This window comes from Neofelis nebulosa, chromosome 13 (assembly GCF_028018385.1).
Source record: "Neofelis nebulosa isolate mNeoNeb1 chromosome 13, mNeoNeb1.pri, whole genome shotgun sequence".
NCBI classification, from domain to species: domain Eukaryota; kingdom Metazoa; phylum Chordata; class Mammalia; order Carnivora; family Felidae; genus Neofelis; species Neofelis nebulosa.
This window is the reverse complement of record NC_080794.1, coordinates 22424254-22447338: the sequence shown is the minus strand read 5'-3', so window position 1 is coordinate 22447338 and position 23085 is coordinate 22424254. Positions and strand designations below refer to the sequence as shown.

Genomic DNA, 23085 nt, shown 5'->3' with positions numbered 1-23085 from the left:
AGCCAGGCTCAGACTCAAGTGCTCTGGGGCCACACCCTCACGTGAGCCACAACATATCCTCCCTGCACAACTTCTCAAGGTACACTGGGAATCCATGCGAGACCCTTCAAGATTTCATACGTGCTCTACGTCCTCCAGGACCCACAGTTTCAGAGGAGCCTCAGGTTCAGCGTGGAGGACATAATACTGCTTGGCAGCTATAGACTATATTGAGCAAACAAACAGCTACTGCTTTCAAAACAGGTACAGCTGAAAAGTGCTCAGCAAGGTGACAAGAAACACAATGCTTATTTTTTAAAGTTTTTGGTGTTTTTCAGCTTGTCTGCCCAATTTTCTGAGTCCCAGGGCACCTTGGGAGGGTTTTCAATTCAGTGGCTCCAATTCAGTGGCTGTGGGGAAGCAGAGTGATGAAATGGGAGGTGGGGGGTGTCAACGGCCACGGGAGGTCTCCCGACACGGGGAGGGGTCTGCAGGCAGAGACACCACGGATCTAGAGGAATGAGGCCAGTAAGACCACCCACACGCTGCAAACACGCCCTTCTTCTTGGGGGCGTTGTTCAGTGAGTCCTCGTTATTCCTAGTGTTGCTGAGGTTGCTCAAGGGGCCATCCTGAGAGGCTGTGGATCTGGGGGACGCACAGGAGAGCATCTTCCACGTGTGCTCGTCGCACGACAACCGCCCCACGTGATTAGAAGCACAATCCCCCAGCTTCTAGGGAGGGCTGCGCCCTGGGAGCTGACACTGTCTCCCTCCCAAGTATATCTGGAGTCCAAGCACCTTGGGTGGAGAACGCTCAGCACCCCTCCCTGGCCGTGACCCGGGAGCACGGAGGACATGCACACCTGAGCCACCCCAGGACATGGTGCGAGTAACAGAGAGGCTGCTGAAGCTGCCTGGTGGGGGTGGGGGGAAGAGAGCATGGCTCCTGACAACCCCACAGGGCACAGTGCAGCCCAGGAGAGGAGCCCTAGGGAGCATGTCACCCAGGATCCACCGGGAGGAAAAGGCAGGTCTCAGGACTGCTGGTGTGTAGGATCTGAGCAAACGAGGTTGCCCTACAGCCACCAGCATCACAAGACTCTGGTCTTTCCCACCTGCCTTTTGCCCTGCTGGCCACACCCAGGGCACCCAGGCAGGTATCCCAAGAACACCGTGCACGTAAACTCAGTTCATTGGCCTTTCTTTGGAATCGCTGTTCCGACCCTTTCTCCCCCATGGAGAGATCAAAGGGTTCTCAGAGCTGAAAACCAGCCCACAGGCATATCTCCTACGATGCCTGTGCCCCTTACTTTGTGGCGTCCCTGATGTCCTCGTGGCTGGCCTTGGGCAGTGCCCCTTGCTGCAGCCTGTCCAAGCTCAGGGACCTCTGGGAAGAAGGAGCTGATGGTTCACATCATGTCCTTGCCACACTATCTTGTGACTCTTCCTCCAAAGGCAGCAACTGTGGGGTGGAGAGGAGATTGACATGAGTTCACCGTGCACCCAGACAGAGGAGCACACGACCCTGAAATGACAGCCAGCAACTCATTTGAAAAGCTATGAGCTGTGCTTTGTGCAGCGTCCAAAACGACTTCCTAGGATCGGCCTAACGCCAGGGAAAGGGTGGTTTCGCGTCCGGGCAGTGGGCCCACTGAGACCCCCAGCCCATCTGCACCGAGGGGTGTACCCTCCCCAGGACCTCCAACCACCAGGAGCCCGGCCACAGAAGGTAGAGGCGGAGACCCAGACCATGTCACCATACACCACGGCCAGCTGAGAAGGAAGGTGCTTGTTTCCTGACGCCATTCAGGGCAAACCCTGGTGAGCACGGAGCCCTCCCATGCACGATTGTGCAAAGCTCTTTGTTTGGGGGAAATGGAGCGAGCTTGTGGCCTAATCCACTGTCACTTCTGGTAGCGATGCAAGGCTGGAATCTACAGGGACGTGTGTAAAATGACAAGGCACCCAACCCCCTGACCCCACACTCGGGTCTGACTTCTGCTTCTCGGGGACATTTCGGTTGAGGTTACAAACTGACGGACTCATCGGCAGCTTACAGACAGTCTGCTCGACACGGTGGAGACACAGTGTCCCTTGGCTGCCGTCACGACAAATGAACCCCTTCTGACTCCATTTTTCCTTCTGTCACAGGTTGTGGGTCTGCGGCTATGTGGCTGTGGGCCCTGGAAAGGACCGTGGGGCCACGGACCCGCCAGCGTTATGACCCTTGACAGGTCCTGGTGGTGAGGCAGGGCCGGATCTCATGAGACACACGTGTAGGACTGGCGAGACAGGCACAGCCAACTGGGTTTGTACCAGGACCTCCGAAGCTGCATGGGGCTCGGGACACCCATGGCGGTCAGCACCAAGTGGAGCTGAGCTCAGGGAAGACACAAGCATAACCAACAATTACAGACACCTGCCTCCTCTCCTGATTTCCATGAGAATCATCAGACAACAAAAGGCTACCTTAACAGGCTACAAATTATCCACAGAAATCCAAACAGGGTTTGCTTGCTACTTGCTTCACGCAAGTAGATTTCATACCCAGGTGGAAGCAAGTATATGGAGAAAACAAATGCCAAAACGGAACAGGACAGGCAGCCACACTAGCGACCAGGCTATGAGGTGAGCAGAGACGGAGGGTTCCGGGAGCACACCCTCCCCTGTGTCGCAGCGCAGTCCACACACAGGCCCCCGCCTAGCACTGGGTCCTGCCAGACTTGTGCCTATGGGCCAATTCAGTCTCAGCCAAAACGGGAGACTCCTGCAAAGCTGGGAAGTGCAATGCCCGTGCTGGCCCTGTCCGCATGGACCTGACTCCCACTGCACATACACCTAGACTTCATCCCCCAAAACCTCCAAAGAGCCCTCCAAGTAGCCATCAGTGAGCTGGGGGAGCAGGCCGTCCTGCCTGGGTGTTCATCACACGACCCTCTGTTCCTTGAGAAAGGCTTGCCACAGAGGAAAAGGCAGCACGAGCCAGCAGAACGCAGGGCGTGCCCTGTGCCCCGTCGCCGATGTGAGCTCCTGATCTCTGAGGACCGTTCACCGATGGGCAGTGTGTGGACACCCCAAGGGCCATGATTCTTTCGCTGTCCTCACTTACCAGGAAGGCAAGGCAGGAGAAAAAGACGGTGATTAATACACCCCGGTCACAAAACCACCAGTGACCGAACTGGCACTTGAACGCGAGAATTCAACTGAACGGACACACCATCTCTGCAGTGGAGGGGCTCCCCCAGCTGCCGCCCAGCTCTGTATCAGAGGCACGGCCCTGTCAGCACATGGCTGGGAAGGTCTGGGATGGGGGTACGATCCAGGGAGCAAGGCATCCCAGTTATGATGCGGACTCTCTGGTCGAGGGTTCCGACCCGAGGCACGGCGCATCCCCTGAGAATGGGCACACCCACATCATTGTCCCCTGGACACAGGAGGTGTCCTGTCCCAGTGAGGGGCACTGTAAATGGGAGAAGGGTGCCCGAGCAAAGGTGGGGTATGTGGCAGAGTGGTTTCTTGGCCAGTGTTTGCCCTGCAAAGTGTCCTCATGCACAGGACCCGGGCTCTCGGGCTCTGGTTGCACATCTGGAAATGGGCTAACCACACAAGCTGTGGCTCGCGAGGATGTCTGTGAGGGCCAGGTAACAGGATCCTAAACCACTGCACACACCAGGTGGCGAACCCGAAGAGCTCATTGAATGCTACCGGCTACGGCTGTCAAAAGCGGTTATCCCGAAGTCGAAACTCTATGGCTCTGCTTCAGTAATTTCTCTTCCTAGAAACTTCTATGTCTCATGGAACTAAGTACGCAGCGCAGCGAGCAAGACACAAACGAGAGACAACGGCGAGCTCTGGTGGCCGTCGCAGGTACCGTGGAAACCGGCCGCCACGCTCGAGTCCCCAGTGGCTCCTGTACTTCCCCGCACACGCCAGCCGCTCGTCCTTACCCAGCTGTGGTGCTCACTGTGAAGAGACGGGCACTCTCCCCCACACCACAGACAAACACGGCTAGGTTGCACTACGAAACCCTTTCGCTTCCTCCGATGCTTCCTTACATCACTAGGCTGACAGAGGCATGCAAAGAAAGGAAGAGAAATCAGATTTACTGCACACTAGGAAGTTAAAATTTCCAAGACAAAACGAGCAAACATATTTTAAAGAGAACAACAGGATGGATATAATTGAGAGAAGATTTAGAAACAACCACGACTGGAAGCAGAACTTTGTGCCACCACACATGTAAACGTGTGTTTACCAGAGACGCTACCAATTATCACTCAGGGACGTAAAACTCCATTACAACATACACAACTCATTAAAACATGGCATCCTGCCGAACAAAGACATCTAACAGGTGCCTATTCTAAACTTTCCTGTAACTGTTCTCCTTGTTGAAAACCAAGTTACACCTTTACAGTATCACCCTAGGGGATGCCGAAGTTCCCGCAACACCTTGTATAACTCCAAACAAACCCACTCTGTTAATGCCCTGCTGGACGTGAATGTGAAATCCTGACCTAGAATTTGAGTGACAACCTCTCACAAATCACTGTGCTGGTTACAGGAGGGTGCCCTGGGCAGGTACATGATAAAAACGGGCTTAGGGGCAGGTGACAGCTTCACTTGTAGGAGTCCTGAGTTTCAGTGTAGAAGGCAGTACTTGTGCTCAGTAAGCCCATGAGATTTGGAGTCCTGAACACGAGCGTCGGCTCCGCAAAGCGTGCTGTCTGTATCGAGCTTCCGTTCAGCTATGCTCAGTGCCTTATGTCTTTTGAAGAAACACTTCGTTTACAGATTATTACCTAGATCAAACCCGTATCCACCTGTACTATACAGTGATACGCTAATGACAATTTATCACTATTGGGGCAAAACCCGACTATCTACTGACAAATGAAGATACAGGAGAAACAACACGAGCCAGCCACGACTGACCACAGACGCTCCAGGGCAAAACAGCAAACTGACAAAACACAAACCACAGAACTTTTACCCTGTGTCTCCTTCCAGCTAGCACTGCGTCTCTGCTCCCAACCAGAGTTCAAGTCCTCCAGAAAGCTGCCCCTACTGTGTCTACACAGACTCTGGAACTCTGGCGAGTGGGCTTTAGCGCAAGGGCTCCTGGACCAGACCACCGTGCTCCTCGGCCTCCACCTTGCCTGGCCCCACCCAGCACGACCAGGCCACCGCTCTCCCTTTCCCTGAGCACCTGGCTCACTGAGCTCCTTCCACCTTGTCGTGACCGCTTGGTCTCTGCCAGTTCTGTGTCTCTCTCCACTGCCACACTGGGCAGTGCCCAGAGACCCACCCTTGGACTCTGGGGCTATCCACAGGTGCCCACCTAGGGACTTGTCAATCATCTGTCAAACAGAAATAGATTACTAACACACATATCGCCTTTACTTCCCTTTCGCTGCTGGTCTCTTCTCACTACACTGTGCACACATAGGGGTGCAGGCCTCTCCTCTGACTTTTTATCTATTTATTGCTTTCTTTGTTTTATTTCAAGTGGGGGACGGGCAGAGAGAGGGAGAGAGAGAGAATCCCAAGCAGGCTCTAGGCGCGGTCAGCGCAGAGCCCCATGCGGGGCTGCGGGGCTCTGGGGCTCGATCTCACAAACCCAAAGATTGTGACATGAGCAGAAATCAGCAGTCGGACGCTTGACCGACTGAGCCACCCGACGCCCCTCATCTGGGTTTTTCAGTCATGCTGCACCCTAGCTCTGGGACGATGTCTGCACCAAACTTGTTCCATGACTACAGGTGCTCACAACTTACACAAATATATAAAAATATACGCAGCCGAAGAGACAAAGGACAAAAGTACTTAGACTCCAAAGGTGAATTCTTTGTTGTTTAAGGATGAATACACGTGTTCATTTAACCTTCATTAGCGTTTCAAACCCTTACTAATTTGCATTGTGCTGTACTTAACACTAGGTCCTATCTTAATCCACATTGCTACTTGATACAAAGAAAGAACAAAAGCTCTCAAAAGTAAATTCTAAGGCAGCAAAAGAAGAATGGGGGAAGCGGCAAGGAGAAAGCAGCCTATCAGTCCTTTAGTTCCAGAAGAGCCTCACAGACAGGAAAAGGCAGGTGACATTGGAGCTGGCAGGTGGGTCCCACGAGAGCCCCCAGAGGATGGAGGTCCTTGCCTTGGAAGGCTCATGTCGCAGACGGGCCACACGGCCTTTCCGGCGGCGCTGCAACACCGCGCTGCTGCTGCTGCTGCTGCTGGCATCCGTGGGGCTGTCCGCCAGACGGAACCTGGAAGCTGGGATGCTGCTGACGTGCGTCCGCCTGAAATACGGAGGGAAACAATCAACAAACACGCACACACACACCGAGGTTGTTATCTAAAGAAAAGGGGACTTTGTCAGCCAGGCCAAAACCCGTCAATTAGGAAAATGAGGTCACAGAAAAAGGTCTCCAAGGAAGGCATCCTTGCCCCTGGCTCCAGTGCAAGCCCGCTAGCCGGGTCCTGTGGAGACAGGGTCTCCCGGGCCCAGCAGGTGCAACGCATCCCCGCGGCCCAGACGTCCCCGAGGTGGAGCAGCGCCTGCCCCCAGTCAAGCTGTCATCCAGCGTGTCTGCACCACCTCCTGCCCAACTGACCGGGAAGCACTCCTATACGTCCCTCTGGCCTTCACCTGCCATCGGACCACGTGTGCCAAGGCCCTCGCTGTGATGCCAGGTGACCCCAGGTTTTCCTCCACCAGCCACTTTCGGGCGCCCCAGGGGCATCCGCGGCAGGATCCTTGGGAACCACACCTCGCAGCTCCCGTACACAGGAGGCAAAAGCGTCTCTGGCCTCTGTGCAGTTAGACTAACAGACAAATGTCCCCCTTGGCCACAGAAGTCTCCAGAAAAGTTCCATGGAGCCCCGAGCCCCTAGGGTGGAGTCACTTAATTGGGCTGTCAGCTGCTCCCCTCAGCAAAGGCTCTGGGCACGAAGCGGTCAGCAGCTGTGAAGGAGCACCCGCCAGCCCACGTGCCCGGCCTCAGCCACGGGCTCACCCTCCACACTTGAACCCTGCACGGGAGTCCAGTGGCTCCTTGCTCTCTGGAAAAGAAGAGAAGCTGACTTCCGTTGCACAAATCCCAGTGCGGCCTGAGTGGGCCTGCTTTTGGAGCAGGAGCCTGCACCTAAGGGGGCCCAGTCAGCTACTCGAGGCACTGTCACACCAGAATGACTCTCACCTGGTACCTATTTCTTACAAAGAAGCAAGCAAACCTTTTAATACCTGCTGACAATTACTGTCTGCAGGACGCAGCTCACAAGCCGGCTGACCCGCTCCCTCACAGGCGACTCACCAATGTCCCAACAGACTTAAAGCGATTACATGTCATTCTCCACTCTTTTCAAAAAGCTAAGAAACTGGGAGCACTGCGCTAACCCCACCAATGTGAAGGTGACCTTCACAACCATGGCCACGTGTCCACTCCCATGGTGACCCCACTGGTGTTACCGAAGGGACCACAGCTTCCGGGGACGCTGGGTCCGAATCTGGCACGCTGGACCCCTCCTAGCCCCACCCCATCACTGCCACACTCGGTGGAGGGAGGCCGCAAATAAACCCACCCAAACACGAACAGAACTTTCCCTAACTTCCACGCCTCCTCCCATGGCTGTGAGCTCTGTCATGCCTCCCGGTCTCCTGAGATTCCAAACCTAACCTCTGCAATGAGGTTTCACTTCTCCCTCTTGCCAACTACGAAGCTACCGGCTCCCTGAGCTACATCCAGTCACTCTGCCCATTCGGCCAAAGGATTCCTCTAGAAGATACACAGCAGGTGCTAACATATGTGTTTGTGAGGTGGTTCATGTTAGGCACGGTGAAGGGCAGTGTCCCCCCCAGCCCCGCCCCATCATCAGTTAGGTGGTACCTGGAAAATGGATCGCATCAGACTACAACACGCTCAGGGTTATTGTGTGTAACTCTGATCCGGTTCGGGTCATACCATAGCACACCCACGGTTCTACATTGGAACCATGAGCTGGTTCAGGTCATACTGGTGACAGAGGGAAGCCGCCCCCAGCCGCATCTCAAACACATCTGTGACCCGGGAAATGTCATACCCGTGGTGAAGCGAAGAGCCTCTCAGTCTTGCCCGCTTTAATTCAGCCCTCAGTGCTTCCATGCTCTGTAGAAGCCGATCCTGCAAAGCAGCAAATGACAACGACACTCACTGCAAGCAAGGTTAACGATTCTTTGCCTCAAGAGTCCGTTCAACACGGAGCACAAACTGGTAGTGGCCAGAGGAGAGGAGAGTAGGGGCGGTGGGCAAAAGAGGTGATGCTGATTAGGAGGCATAAGCATCCAGATATCAAATAAGGCCGTCTCGGGGATGAAAAGCACCGTACAGGGAATACGGTCCGTGATACCCTAAGGACTCTGTATGGTGACACACGGTGACCACAGTGATGGTGGTGAGCACAGAGTTACGCGTGCAATTGGTGAAACGGTATGCTGTCTACTTGAAACTGATACAACACTGTAGGTTCATTACACGATGGGGAAATTCAGCAGTTACAAACCCCAAGACCATTGTCTCCAAGAGTCCTCCAGGAAACACCCGGATCACCAAGTGAACGTCCTAAACCCTACTGAACAGTTAGGTCACAGGCCTAGCAAGGTTACAGAGGAGAAACACCGAGCCACTAACACTTGTTCCTAATTATGTAGAGAGGAGCAGGACTTTCTGGGCGGTGGGGGAATAGCCCTTCTGTGCAATAGGCACGTGCTCCTTCGTGGACCCTCCGCAGCCCAGCCTCACGTCTGCACACGCAGCACCAGGGAGCAAAACCGAAGAGGACCTTCGGTCACACAACAACGCCCTAGGCAGTGCCGTCCCAGGCAGCAGACACCGCCGCACGTGGCTAACTGAGTGCCCAAAGTGGGGCTGGTCCCGACCACAGGGGATGGAACTGTGAGACGGCCCGTGGGTTGCAAGGACTGAATGTGGAAAAACATTGTAGAGTAGCTCCTTCATGTCTATACTATTTACATGATACAATAATACGTTGCCTGCATCGGGCTACATGAAAACTAACATCACCCGTCTGTTTGACCATTTCGAATGCAGCCGCGAGAATCCTTGGGATGACACCCGTGTCACCTGTTACCTTCCTGCTGGGCAACGCTGCACTCAACGAAAGGTTTGCGTGAACATTTTAGCTTTCGAGCGGACCCCCGAAGGGACTCAGAAATCTGAACCCCATAGGCTGCACAGCTCCAACTCCGCCACATGCGTGCCATTCAGACTTGCCAGCGTGGGGCCCCTCGAAAGCACAGTGGTGGCTCGCCTTGGAGGAAGTGTCAGCCCCAGAGGTCACCTGCTCCTTTCCAGTCTCAAGGGATCACTGAATGATTGAGAGATGGAAATACCTTCTCACGTTGCGTTTCTTGTAACTGTTTTTTCAGATTGCCCACTTCTCCTAACGGAGACTTCTGAGAAAGGTACAGTCCTTTAGTGTTGATTCTTTCAAACGTTCCACATGCTAGAGCACGCCTACGTTTCTCTTTACAATAACGCAGCACCACAGAAAAGTCATGGAGTGGATGGCCATACCAACGAACAGGGTCACATGACCACAGAGTGAAATGCTGTCTGTGAAACTGCAGTAACAGCCTTTCCTCATGCTTTGTCCATGTACAATTTCTTCACGGATCACTGTCTGACTGTAAGTATGACAAGTTCCTAAGTTTACTTGCAGCAGGTACACTGGTTCGTACTAGCTTTTAGGGTCTGTGATGCCTCAGTCACTTGGGAAACCTGACCTAAGTTTCGTACATAGAATTCCAATCTCACATACAACTATTCTACCTAAAGGCTGGCCCCAGTGATCAAGGTAGAACCTCACGTGGGGTATAATAACGCACCTCATAATGGGTTTTACCCAAAACAAGTGTGTCGTGTAATTAGCATTGCTCACTGGTGTCTCCAAGTGCCCATCTTAGGGAAGATTCTGGGCTCATCTACAGGGACACAGGTGTCACCAGAACCGGTAGTATCAGGTCCGCACCCAACTGTCACCACCAGAGCTTCTCTCACAGAGATCCTATGATACTGCTTCCCTCCCGTTACACCTCAAGTGTATCCGTTATGATGGTGTAAGAGTCCAGGCTTAGACTCTTTCCAACCCAGATGAAAAGAGGGAAGGCAGGAGATGGAACAGGAGAAACTCTGTTTTCAGCTGCTTAAATGCTTGACAGAACTGCGCACTCCTACCGGTCCGTCTGGACAAAAGAGGTACAAATTAGCTCCCCAGACAAGAACCAGGCTGAAGGTTCCAGCACAGGGGTGGCCAACGAGGGCCTGCTGACCACATCCAGCCACTGCCGGGTCCTATCAACAAAGGGTTATCGACACACGGCCCCTCCCCTTAGTTATATACTGCCTATGGCTGTTTCTGGGCCCATCTTTGATTAGCATGAAGCTAGCTTACTCCTTACCTCTCAGTTAGTAAAAGCCTAACATACTTACTCTCGGGCCCTCCCCAGACCATACTCCTCTTCTAGACAGTAAGACGCACCTTCCCGCACACATACGTCGGGCAGGGACAGGACACTGGGAACTTAACACAGACAGTGGGTAACAGCCTGCAGTTTTCCGCGTGAAAGAATCATTTCTACTTTCTACAGTGGCTGTTAGCCTCTGCTCCACGCTGCTCCTCAGGATCACAACGTGAGCGTCTCCTCTGTGAGGACGGGGGCACTCAGCCGCTGTCTCTCATGTCCTACCTTATCTTCCACAGCAGCCATTCTCTCCTTAAGATGACGCTGAAGACGCTCGTCAGATTCGGAAAGGAGCTGGTCAATAGTGCCCGACAGACATTTATTAGTCTCTTCATTCATTTTTTCTCTCTGCCTTACCTGAAAGAGAAGACGCAGGCTTGAAGCAAAAGTGCGAACATCGGCTCAGACGTGCGAATGACCAGCGGTGCGACCCACACGCACGCCATCCTCGGCTGCCCCTTCCCACGGCACTCTTGGGCGTGCTTGTGCCTCACTGCCAGCACCGACCTCCCGGGACACAGAAACGCAGGAACCTGCTTCCCAGGGGTCATCACTTAGCAGGTGCCTTTGTTTCTGGGAAACAAAACACACATGGGCCCTCACGAATGTCCTCATTATTAGCTCTCAGATGGGCTCAGGAGGCAGATGTACATGCAGGAAAGAGCATATTCTTTTTTTAATTTTTTTTAACGTTTTTTAATTTATTTTTGGGACAGAGAGAGACAGAGCATGAACGGGGGAGGGGCAGAGAGAGAGGGAGACACAGAATCGGAAACAGGCTCCAGGCTCCGAGCCATCAGCCCAGAGCCTGACGCGGGGCTCGAACTCACGGACCGCGAGATCGTGACCTGGCTGAAGTCGGACGCTTAACCGACTGCGCCACCCAGGCGCCCCTAAAGAGCATATTCTTAAGGGGATCAGCTTATCTAGACACAGGAGGAGGAATATTCCGGGGCGGAAACAGAAGCTCGGATCTGGCCTCAGGGGGAAAGAAATGAATCCATTGACAAAACCGAAAGATAAAAAAAATCCACTTTGGGAAAGATTCAGTGGTGAGAAAGACTTTCACCTGTTTTTCGTGAAATTCCCACATCTCCTGAACGTTTTGTAATGGAACTTGTATTAGAAATTCATAACAAATTACCTCAAGTAATTTCCGAACGTAACCGCAAAGTTCACGGGTCTGTGTTATATACAACTCTCATCAATCGTCTGGTTTAAAAACTCGTTTCTGCCGCATCTCCTGAATTAACCCAAAACAGAAGCGCCGAGGACAGGCCGGCAGGATTCAGGGGCTCCTGCCGGGCGGAGGGCCGTGGGGTACGGACTACACATGTGCCCTGCAGTCGGGGGGCCCAGGGAGGAGGAAGAGCCCACAGGACACACCCGCAGGCTAGGCAATGGACAGTCCCTCCATGCTCGGGCTTCCTCATCTCTAAGCCACACCTGCTGGCACCTCTTTCCTTGGGAGCAGGCAACAGAAAGCACGACCACCTCACCTAACACGCAGCAACGGCCATCACTTGGAAAAGACCCTGGTCACCCCACAAGAAGGGATCAGCACCCAAGTATTTTTCAAGCAAAACAGCTTAAAAGTGTCCTTGGAATTGTCTCAGTTATAATAGAATCCTTATCTCAACACCTGTCCCTCCAAACTACCATACAGTCCTAAAGGCAATGAAGTGCTTCTCTAAGTAGGTGAGGTCGAATTCTCGGCCCAAGAGGCTAGCGTCTGGTTGTGCTCGCTTGTGTGCATGTGGCATGGCAGGCTGGGGTCGGATTGTCTCAGTTATAATAGAATCCTTATCTCAACACCTGTCCCTCCAAACTACCATACAGTCCTAAAGGCAATGAAGTGCTTCTCTAAGTAGGTGAGGTCGAATTCTCGGCCCAAGAGGCTAGCGTCTGGTTGTGCTCGCTTGTGTGCATGTGGCATGGCAGGCTGGGGTCGGCCAACACGAGCCCTCACGCTGGCATCAGAAGCTTCACTCCGCGAGAACTCATGTTTTATTCTCTGACCCTGAGGGCCAAGCACACGAGTTTCTGGTGTAAGTTAAGGGTGAGTGTTTCGAGTTTTCTGGTGAAAACAAAACCTGATGGCCTTGGATGGACGTCCCAAGATGGGGAGGCCGCTGCCTGCTCTGTCTCCTGGGTGTTTCACGTTGACGTCTGACCAGCTACCGCAGGGAAAAATCTCAGGGGATTCAAGGGACACGGGCCTCCCTTTCGTCAAGGCTCGATTACGCTATTCTTCTTCTTAGGAACATCTACCCTGACCTGTGCCTTTCATCTCAAGTAGAAATTCAGGATGTGGGGACCAAGGTCAGGCCCGTGACCTGATTTCAGGACCTCAGTGTCATGTCCTAAGGAAGGAGACCCCTCCTCTAGGCTGCCCTACCCCAGGCCAGTACCTCCGCTTTGGCCAAGGGACACCCACGAGGTCCCGCGTCAACCGTGAGTAGCTGCTAATGAGCTGGTGGGCACAGTGGGCTGTGCGGGTGCCTCCACCCCTAGGCAGCACTGCCTCCGGGGCCCCAGCGTCCAGAGAACATTGTCCACATGCTAGGAGTGTTCAGTAGCATCCAACTCGCACAAGAGTCCACTGTACCCCTGATGGGACCGAGAAGGGGCCTGGCGTCCACATGGGGAGAAGTGGGAAACAAGGGACCACTCCCTACCCCCACACCCCCAGCCTGTGCCTCATCCTCAACCACTGCCAGGTGCATGGCTGCTCTGCTCGCACACGTACCCGCTGCAGTTCTTGGTTCTTTTCCTCCAGCTGGGCCTCCATCTGGCGCAGCCTTTCCTCGATGTTGCCACGCCTCTGCTCGGCCTGTGGGCGACAGCGGGGTCAGAAGAGCTGGCGGCCCCACACCACACGCTGTGCCTACGCACGACATGCTGTGAGCGGCCTTCCGCCTGCTCACAGTCCCTACAGGCCTCATGCGTGCCAGTGGGAAGCAGTGGGCTTCCATGCTGGTGACCGGGGGTAGGCAACGGTCTCGTCCCCACCCCGGTTCCCGGATCCTTGGACGGTGCCTCGTCCCCCGGGAGACACCCCTGGCCACTCAGCACGGACAGGAGGAAGCAGCAAGCAGAAAGAGCAAACAGGCGTGCTAGCTTCCTAAGCTGGGAAGTCACTTCCAACAATTTAGCTTCCTCAGCAGCAGAGTGTCCAAAGACAAACGGTCGGGCTACACGGCTGACCAGGGACAGGAGAGAGGACAGGCGAGAAAACAAACGGAGACTTGACATGCAGATCACAAAGGAGGAGAGGCTCTGTTGGAGCCTGGGCTTATGGGTGCCCAATGCCGCCTGCCCGACTTGATGGCAGCCTTGAGGGTCAGCATCCCGTGATGACACCACCCCCTTCCCACTGGGACCCTCACTGCACTGGAACCGGTGACACAGAAGCACCGACAGGCTCCCTGCTACAGGTTCCCTCAGCCCAGGTTCCGGAAGGACGGACTGGCTGCCCAGTCATGTGCTCCCTCGTCCTGTGTGCATCACTCGATCCCAGCACCGACCACATCATGTCTGGAAACTACCTCTTCAACTGCTGCCTTCCTCTGTGGGTGGTGAGGGCTATGAGAGCTGGGAGGGCAGGGACTGTGTCTGGCACGTTCCTCGACTCTATTTGTTGAACCTCCGAGTGAATTCCTTAAAGATTTATTTCTTACAGGGGTGTCTGGGTGGCTCAGTCAGTCGGGTTCTGACTCTTGGCTTCAGCTCAGGTCATGAACTCAAGGTTTGGGCGTTCGAGCCCTGTGTCACACTCTGTGCTGATAGCATGGAGCCTACTTGGCATTCTATCTCCTTCTTTCTGCCCCTCCCCTGCTCATGTATGTGCCCATGCTCGCTCTCTCTGTCTGTCTCAAAATAAATGAACATTTAAGAATTTTTTAAATAAAAACGATTGTGTTGAAAAGAGGATAGGATTTTCTCATTTCTCGGAAAAATTCTATGCTTTTTTGGTTTCTTTTTTTCTTCAGTAAGCTCTACACCAAACGGGGTCTCAGACTCATGACCCTGAGATCAAGAGTCCCAAGCTCCACTGACTCAGCCAGCCAGGCACCCCTGTCCTTCTCTTACCCAAGGCTACTACCTTGAGCTTTGAGTCGCTGACTTAACTCTGAAAAGCAGTGAGTCTTAGATGCAGCCAACGGCACACAGCACACATCGGACAAAACCGGAGGGAACAAAACTGAGGATGATGCCTGCCATTTGAAAAGCATTCCGATCTCAGACAAAGTAGCACCGAAAACAGATCTCAGCTGGGTCGCGGAATTTGGCACGCCGACGTTACCGGTGAGAAATGAGATACAAGAACGGACCGCCATGAAAATGACATTCCCACCATGGGACCCAGAAGGAAAGGCAGGCCCCACCTTGCAGAGGGTGGCCACCCTCTGGGCCGGCTCGGCTTCCACCTCGGGCAGCTACTTGGCCTTCCTCGGGGTCTGCTGCAGCTTCCGCTCCGCCACCTCCAGGCGCTCTTGCAACTGGCGGTTTTGATCCGCAGTCTAGGAAATGAAGGCAAAGCATCAAAGTGTAGCAAGTCTTCTCTCCGTTTCCATTTTTAATAAAGTGAAACAAAAGCTAAATGCAGAGATCTACTGTTCGTTCTGACTGAAGCCAACAGTTTGGGAGGTGCTTCAGAGTAAACCTTTCCTGTCTGCAAGGAGTCACCCACTGCCTTGGTCCTCGTTTCACTACGCAAAACATGTCTTGCCAAACTCTTTGCTCTTCTTCAGTATCTTCAAAGAAGTCTTTCAAAAGACAAAGTTCCCACACATTAAAGAAAACCCATCTTCTGGAGGAGCTTGCTCGTTCTTCCTGACAAGTTAAGGAGGGAAGGGTTCGGTCCTAACCCTTCGTGAACATATTTATACTGTGGTCCGAGGGCTCGCTCCATAGGACATTCTGAGGTGGGCACATCAGCCAGCACAGAGCTTCTGAGAGCATGCCTGATGCCAGTTGAGTTCTTTTTGGAAGTGTACCATTATTCAACAAAAGCACTCTCCCTCTTGACCAAAAACGTGGAAAACTTCAACGTGGAAAACTTAGACACGAGATTTTTTGTTAAAGGACTTTTAGGGAAGCCGAGGTGGCTCAGTCGGTTAAGCGGCCAATTCGGCTCAGGTCATGATCTCATAGCTCATGGGGTCAACCCCGCCTCGTGCTCTGTGCTGACAGCTCAGAGCCTGGAGCCTGCTTGGGATTCTGTGTCTCCCTGTCTCCCTCTCTGGCCCTCCACTGCTCATGCTCACTCTCTCTCTCTCTCTCACTCTGGCTCCCTTTCTCAAAAATAAATAAGCATTAAAAACATATAAAGTCATTTTAAAAATCATGTATAAGGTGAGGTTTTTGCCAGGTTAACGTTTGTTCCCACAGACTCCTTCCATCTTCTGAGTGCATATAGCTCTGTGTGTATATACAGACTGCGTCTCATGCTTTAAAACCCTCAGAATATAAATCACATGCTGTACACAAAGTATTTCACGATCTGCCTTTTACACTCATGATTTGGAACATCTTACGTGCCATCAAACAGCATTCCTCAATGTCATTTTCATGGCTTCCTAGTCTTTCACTTTGATTATCATTTTGGGTCGACTGACACATTTGACAAACACACCAGGCAAACTCACTCTGTTTCCAAGAAGCTGGATGCGGTTTTCCTGTTCAATGCCGGATGACCTGAGACAACCAAGGAAGAGCCGTGCGGCTTCCCAAAACACAGGGTCTCACATCCTCACACCAGACTGTGCTTCTGCACCTGCCATCCCCCCGATCTCAAGTACTAACCAAAATGGCCAGTGCCTACACATTCCCGGCTACTCCCTGCTCAGTTGGAAACAGTGCTAACGGGCAACAGAATAACGTGCATTTAAGACAAGACAAGGAAGGAACCAAGGAGGGTAGCCCCATAACATGCTTCCATAAAATTCGAAAGAATTAAACCCTGGACGTTGAAGTAACCCCGCTGGTCAACACAAGATTCTAAGATCCTAAAACCTTGACATTGACACTTGGTCCTTAACCTGACTTGTAATTAATAAAAGTGGAATGAAGTTCAACGAAACCAACGACCTGTCGATGCAGAGAGTCCTTCTTTGCGATCTCGTTTTCAAGTTTATCCTTGAGGTCCTGCAGAGAGGTGGCTTCCTGCTGTGCCCTGAGGCAGCGCTTCTCAAGGGTAGTGATCCTCTCTTGCATGTCTTCCTTCTGGGCCATGGCCTACAGCAGGTATTTCAGAGGGAAAACAGGGAAAGAATCAGCGTACGACACATTAACACACTCCAGACACAAAAACTGGGCGAAATTCTCATTTCCCAAACAAACAGAAAAGTAGCATCCTCGGGGCACCTGGGTGGCTCAGCCGGTGACGCTTTGTGAGTTGGCGCCCCGCGTCAGGCTCTGTGCCGACAGTGCGGAGGCTGCTCGGGATTCTGGCCAGGTACCCAGGCTTATTCTTTCCCATGTGTTCAAAGACAAATGGATAATAAAATCTCCCGGAAGTCACAACCTCGGTTGCCTCCGGACACCGTTGAGCTTTCCACAGAACAGCGACTTGCCTCTGGAGGCACGCACCATGAGACACCATCCCCTCTCCGGGGAAAAGGTGGGGGAAATCTCATCCAATTCCCACAAAGTTGAAGCAGCAGTGTTAACAAAAGGAAGCCAAACTCCACCTTGCATATAACTGGAAGTCATCTTCTATAGCCTAACCCTGTAACAACATTGTATCCCATGGTATCTGACACTGCAAATGAAACCAGACCGTCCTGCCCTGCCTTTCTTGTCCACCACCCGAGAGATTCCTCTTCCAGCCCTCTGTGTTTACTAAGCAATTTATGTCAGCAGTCTCAAGAGTGAAAGTGATGAGTCCTAAGAAATGATTTTCTAAACTCTCTGCATATTGAACTCTGCTGCGGGGTCTCCCCCCACCTTTGCCAAACAACAACTTCACTGAATGGGTTATATAATTTCTGCAAATACTTTTGTTTTAAATTCGGACACGGCCTCACCCACACTAAGGTACTAAACAGACTGCTCGTGCACGTACACGTGGGTCTGACAGGGTCTGACAGGGTCTTCCCGAGGTGGCATTGACGGGCTGGGGGTGGGGTGTGCGGGGACTGTCCACAAAGGGCAGCTCACAGGGACAGGAGGAGGCACAGAGCAACCATCCCACCCTTACTAGTTTCTGTGACAAGGATCAGATTCCCATCCACGACGACCACACGTGCAGAAGCGGCCGCACTCCTCCATGACCTTACACCGGGAGCAGCGGGCTGCCCCTCGCTCACTCTGACCGCCACGACCAGGAGCACGGAACCCCTGGCAGGAGGGCAGGGCGGCAGAGGCGGCCGTGACGGCCCCTCGGGAGAGCCGCCCTCGCACGGTCGTGCCCCCGGCAGCGACCTGGCAGCACCACGCTTCTTCTCACGTGCCGAGTGTGTTCCCAAAACGGACCGAGAGCATGGCATGGGCCAAGCTCAGGTGGCCCACACTCCACACCCGAGGGCACTCCGCCACCTGCCCGCCAGGCCTCGGCAGGGGAGAGCCCAGGGAGGACAGATTCCACCGCGCAGACGGGGAGGCAGCCCGCCCAGGCCCCGGAGTCACGTCCCGTTCTGCTGCTACTTCTACCCAACTCCAAACGTTCAAAACCCGTGGGAGACGAAGGACACACTGGGCAAGGCCGAACCAAACACCCCACGTTTGGCTAGACGACGGCGTGGCCATTTCAACCGACACTCACTTCACGGACATCTCTTTGTAATATGCTGTTCATTGCTTCAGAACGGATGAGGTCTTTCCTTGATATGGCTAGGTCCTCTTCCAGCTTGGCCATGAGAGTGCACAGGGTAGCCAGGAGCTCTTTCATCTGGCTCTGCACCTTGGAAACTCAGAAAGGGAAGCAACATGTGAGGGCCCCCACTGCTAGTCTTCATATGTTGTTTTAAAAACAATGCATAAAAAGGAAACCCCCTCCAATCAAATCCTGTGATGATGTCTGGAGCTGAACTCTGCGTGTGGCCCCTAATTCTTCTTCTACGAAACTACACCCCTCCAGTGCCACACGTAACTGCTCTCTTACCTGGAAACAAAGGGATAGAGTTTGTACACAGAGGTGTTTCATTAGTCCTTACTATACAGTTACCCTAACATCCCCTTCGCCTCAAATAACATGACAGAATGCTGGTAAGGTTTTTCACGGATGCTCCTGTTCACAAACTTGCTTGTTAACAGCTTTCCATTTTACATTGGAGACAAATCTTCCCCGAAATAAATCACATTATGCAATTTGTACTAGCCAATCGATACACACAACATTTCCACCAACTACTGCTTTTTAACCATACAGACCTGTCTTCTCACAAGAATTCAAGAAGATGAAAAGGAAACTCCAGTCACACAAACACACAAAGCGTGCGTATAACACACAGCATGTGCACAAATTGAGAACCACCGTGGCTAGGCACACCGTTTCATCCTCCGTTTGGTCGTTGTCCAATATGGACTTGAGGACCTTGAGCACCTCCACCTCACTGGACACACCGGCCTGAGTCTTTGCCTGTCGCCTCACCAATGTTCTCCTGAGAGATCTCTCGTGTCTGCAGATTAGGAACTCCAAGTGTTCCAGGAGCACCTAGCGGGAGAGGCAAAAGGAAAAGCGTGTTTCAAGAACAACTTCAATTCCGGGCCTCAAGTTCACCAAATGCAAAACCAAGTCTGAATCCCTTCAATTCAGTGCCCAGGTAGGGAGCCATCCCCTCGAATGTGTTAAAATAGCCTCACTCCTCCTCACGGATCAAACAAGGTTTGAGAACAATAGGTCCCAGCCAACTCCATGGGGACATGTGGACAAGGGGACTGAATGGTGTCCTGTGTTGAAAGACCCTGGCAGTGCGCCTACTGACCCTGGTGTTGTTTCTCTCCGCCTTCAGGTTGGCGATCTCCTCCTCTCTCTGCACGAGCTGCTCCCTGCAGGTGTGGAGCTCTGCAGCGAGAGCTGCACACTCCTGGGGTCGGAGAGGGGACAAAAGTGGAGAGACACAGGGGGTCTTTACCAGAGCACACCAGGCCTCCGTGGCCCTCCAGAGTCCCAGCACCCACCACCCTCAAGTAGCATCACACACACCAGTCCCCTCCTCACCACCCACAGGAGTCCCGGGGATTTTCGGAGGGACCGACACTCAAGGGGACAGACGTTTGCAGGTGCCTGGCAGGTCTAGGACTCAGGAGCTCTGCTGACTCGGGAGCAACAGGCCGAGAAGCCTGCTGCCCATCCCCAGCCTCTGGCCTCGTCTGGCAAGCAGGCTTGTGGAGCGGCAGCGGGGAAAGGCTGACGGTAGTCAAAAGCTGCTGTCTTAGCCTGAACACCTGGCTCAATCAGACTCAACCATACCCAATGGACTTTTCAAAAATGATGGTAGGACTCTTGACGAAAGGGCGAGTTTACGACTTATTTCCTTAGTCAAGCAGGAAATATTATGGATGAAGGGTCTCTGAGGAGAGTGATGCCAGGGCCCACCACCCCGCGTGGGGCTTCTCTCCCGCCAATACTGAGCGCCCGCCCAGGACATGGGGTACAGGTGGGCTCCAAGGAGGTGGACGCACACTCTCCAGTCAGTCGAGCGCAGAGCCCGGTGCAGGGCTCAGTCCCTGAACCATGACATCATGACCTGAGCTGAAACCAAGAGTCAGACGCTTAACGCCCTGAGATACCCAGGCACCCCAGAGCTTTTGTCTCTGTAGGACAAACGAAGGGATAAACGTTAACTTAACAACTGACATTCCAAAGAGAGAGTGGTTGATTTCAGCCATTCTAGAAAATCCAAGGACAAACTGGTGACATACTTCAAGTTCCTTCATAAATTAACCCTTTCCAAATCAACGGGAATGTTACCACAGAACTGACCACGTTCCTTGCAATCTGACTTGACAAGGTGAACCCACAGAAGCCTATCTGATCCTTGATGTAGGACTGTGCAGGCCCATTTCTATGTGGGGATTTTTGTTCCAATAAATACATTGGAAACTTTTCTGGAGATGTGTGACTTTTGGAAAGACTGGCAGATGAGCTGAGCAGCTACGAAGTATCAAAACTAGTAAGTAAAAGGGAGGCCACGGGTGCATGAAATAAACGCAGATACTAGGCTATTATAGCATTTCCTATCCGAAAACATACACAAACCTACTCTAACAAGATAAAACGTATCATTTTGCACACAGAAACTGACCGTACCTACATGGTGCCATTTGCAGTCAAGAGAAAGGCAAACAAATGTGGAGACGCAGGATTAGTCCTAACCGCATAACACGAACTGTAGCAGACGCTGTCCTCTGGGGGAAGTGTGCACCACCTCCTGCTGCTATTGAGGTCCCCTCAAGTGTTGCACGAATCCACGAATCTGCTACTCAGCTCTTGGTAAGCACTTCCTTTCTCCAGTAAATCAAGCACCACAGGAGAAGTGATTTCTCAGGGTTCCTGCGTCATTTTCACCATGTTAGGGGCAATACCATGAACCTTAATTACAGCCTGGGACCCGTTTGAAGTGTCCCCAGGGATGCTGGACGTGCTCCCGCGATGCAGAGAAGACTCACGGTATGACAAGAAAAGGCTGAATGGCCTGACATGTACTGAGGTCCACAGCTGCAGCTGCCAGCCGGCCTGCGTGAGGACCATGGAGGCACAAGGAAAGGGAAATTCTCGAAGCTCTCGCTGCGGCTACCCCAGCACATGCAAAAACCTGGTGCTCTTTGTGAGACATCTTTGTGTCTCGTGTGGAAGATGTGGCATCTCTGTGGATGTAGGACTGCTGTGAGACGGGCACACCTGCAGACTCAACTCAAACTGCAAGACAAGTGAAGACCTGACATCACGACGTAAGGCAGAAGGAAGGGAAGGATCAAAAACTGGCACATTTCAATGCAGGCACAGGATAGCTTGGTGATTTTAGAAAGGGGTTTGGCTTTTCAAATGGTCCAGACGGTAGGAGAAGCAGCTTCTACCACAAAGAGGAAGCACACGGTTTCCCAGACGCCCCAGAGAAGATTGCAGAGAAGCAGGAACCACCATCCACCGCATGTCAACCACTCCAACACAAAGAGTGAAAACCCAAGAAAATCAGGTGAGGAGACCATGGCTGCCTGCACAGGTTTTCATGCAGAAGGAGATGCCCTGTCGGGGGGAAAATGCCACAAACGACATTTATTCACGAGAAAGACAAGTGAGCACCAAGATGTTGGGTAGGAAGGGGTGAAGAAGCTACCGACTGAGCGGATACAGGTGAGGGTGTGATCAGGGAGGCTGGCCCTGTGTAGGAAGCTCACCCCAGGGTCCTGAAGGCAACAAGAGCCAGTGGCCAGTGGTCTGGCTGCACAACCAGAGCCCTTGCCCTAGACAAGTTCCATCCCGGCTCTGTCCCTCAACTCAGGAAGTACGCTGAAACCAAGGGACTGTCCTCTAAAGTTCTTCTAACATTGGACAATGTCCTGGCCACCCAGAACCCCACAGGTCACCACCAAACGTGTCTTGGCGGCTCACTCGCTCCGGAACGCAGCGGGTCTAAGTCTGCCTGCGGACCAGGGGCCACGAGGATCTGTGAGGCTCATGACACAGGCACTTTACAAGAAGGACAGTCAATGAGGGGCGCCTGGGTGGCGCAGTCGGTTAAGCGTCCGACTTCAGCCAGGTCACGATCTCGCGGTCCGTGAGGTCGAGCCCCGCGTCAGGCTCTGGGCTGATGGCTCGGAGCCTGGAGCCTGTTTCCAATTCTGTGTCTCCCTCTCTCTCTGACCCTCCCCTGTTCATGCTCTGTCTCTCTCTGTCCCAAAAATAAATAAATAAAAAAAAAAAACGTTGAAAAAAAAAAAAGAAGGACAGTCAATGCTACCAAAGAGAACCACCACAGAGGGAACATTATGAAAGTCACGAAGATGCCAAGGGACGTTACAAAAAACTCTGGGAAAACCATCAAGCCCAACACAATCAAGAAATCCCTGCTAGAGATGACTGTCCATACGACGTGCGTGATTTCCAGGACCTATGACACAGCCAATCAGGAAACTCATGAATGAGACTCTGCATATGGCAAAAAGAAACAAAAGAAAAAGAAAAAGAGTTGGGGGATGCAGGGATTCAAAATGCGTAACCTACAGAAGGTCAAGAGCACAGAGAAAAGCCCAGAGGAGGTCACAGAAGAAGACAGCACAGAGAGGAGATCTGGTGAAGCAGACGGATGGCGAGGAAGGCGGCATGGAAGTGGCATCGCTGGAAAGCACGCTGCCACCAGGACTGATCCGCCAGCGTCTCGGCTCCTTTCCCACATGGACCCTTCCATGACAAGGGCGCTGGGACTAAAGCCAGCCAGCCGTCTATGGAAACATTGGCCAGGAACAGAAAGGCCCTTCTGGAAAGCTGCACAGACAGTGCCCACCTCCACCCCCATACCGCCAGGCCCCAAGGCCCAAGACTGCCCCAACTAGCGGGTCCCCCCGACCCCATGCAGGTCTGCATATCAGCACATTTGTGAGGACCCACCCCCACTTTCCAGACAGCAAATCCTCAC

The 23085-nt window shown here is 52.9% G+C and overlaps 1 protein-coding gene across 1 annotated transcript in view; it reads right to left on the bottom strand.

Moving 5' to 3' along the window:
- LOC131492396 (liprin-alpha-1-like) overlaps nt 1–21200 on the bottom strand; it is a 40496-nt gene extending 19296 nt beyond the window's left edge. Inside the window, 13 exon segments of the mRNA XM_058696024.1 lie at nt 522–625; nt 1290–1366; nt 6062–6281; nt 8062–8141; nt 9371–9433; nt 10727–10858; nt 13251–13334; nt 14890–15024; nt 16595–16741; nt 18270–18608; nt 18996–19160; nt 19432–19631; nt 21119–21200. Of these exon segments, the coding sequence (XP_058552007.1) occupies nt 522–625; nt 1290–1366; nt 6062–6281; nt 8062–8141; nt 9371–9433; nt 10727–10858; nt 13251–13334; nt 14890–15024; nt 16595–16741; nt 18270–18608; nt 18996–19160; nt 19432–19631; nt 21119–21200 (1828 nt within the window).
- Nucleotides 21201–23085: the final 1885 nt, after the last annotated feature.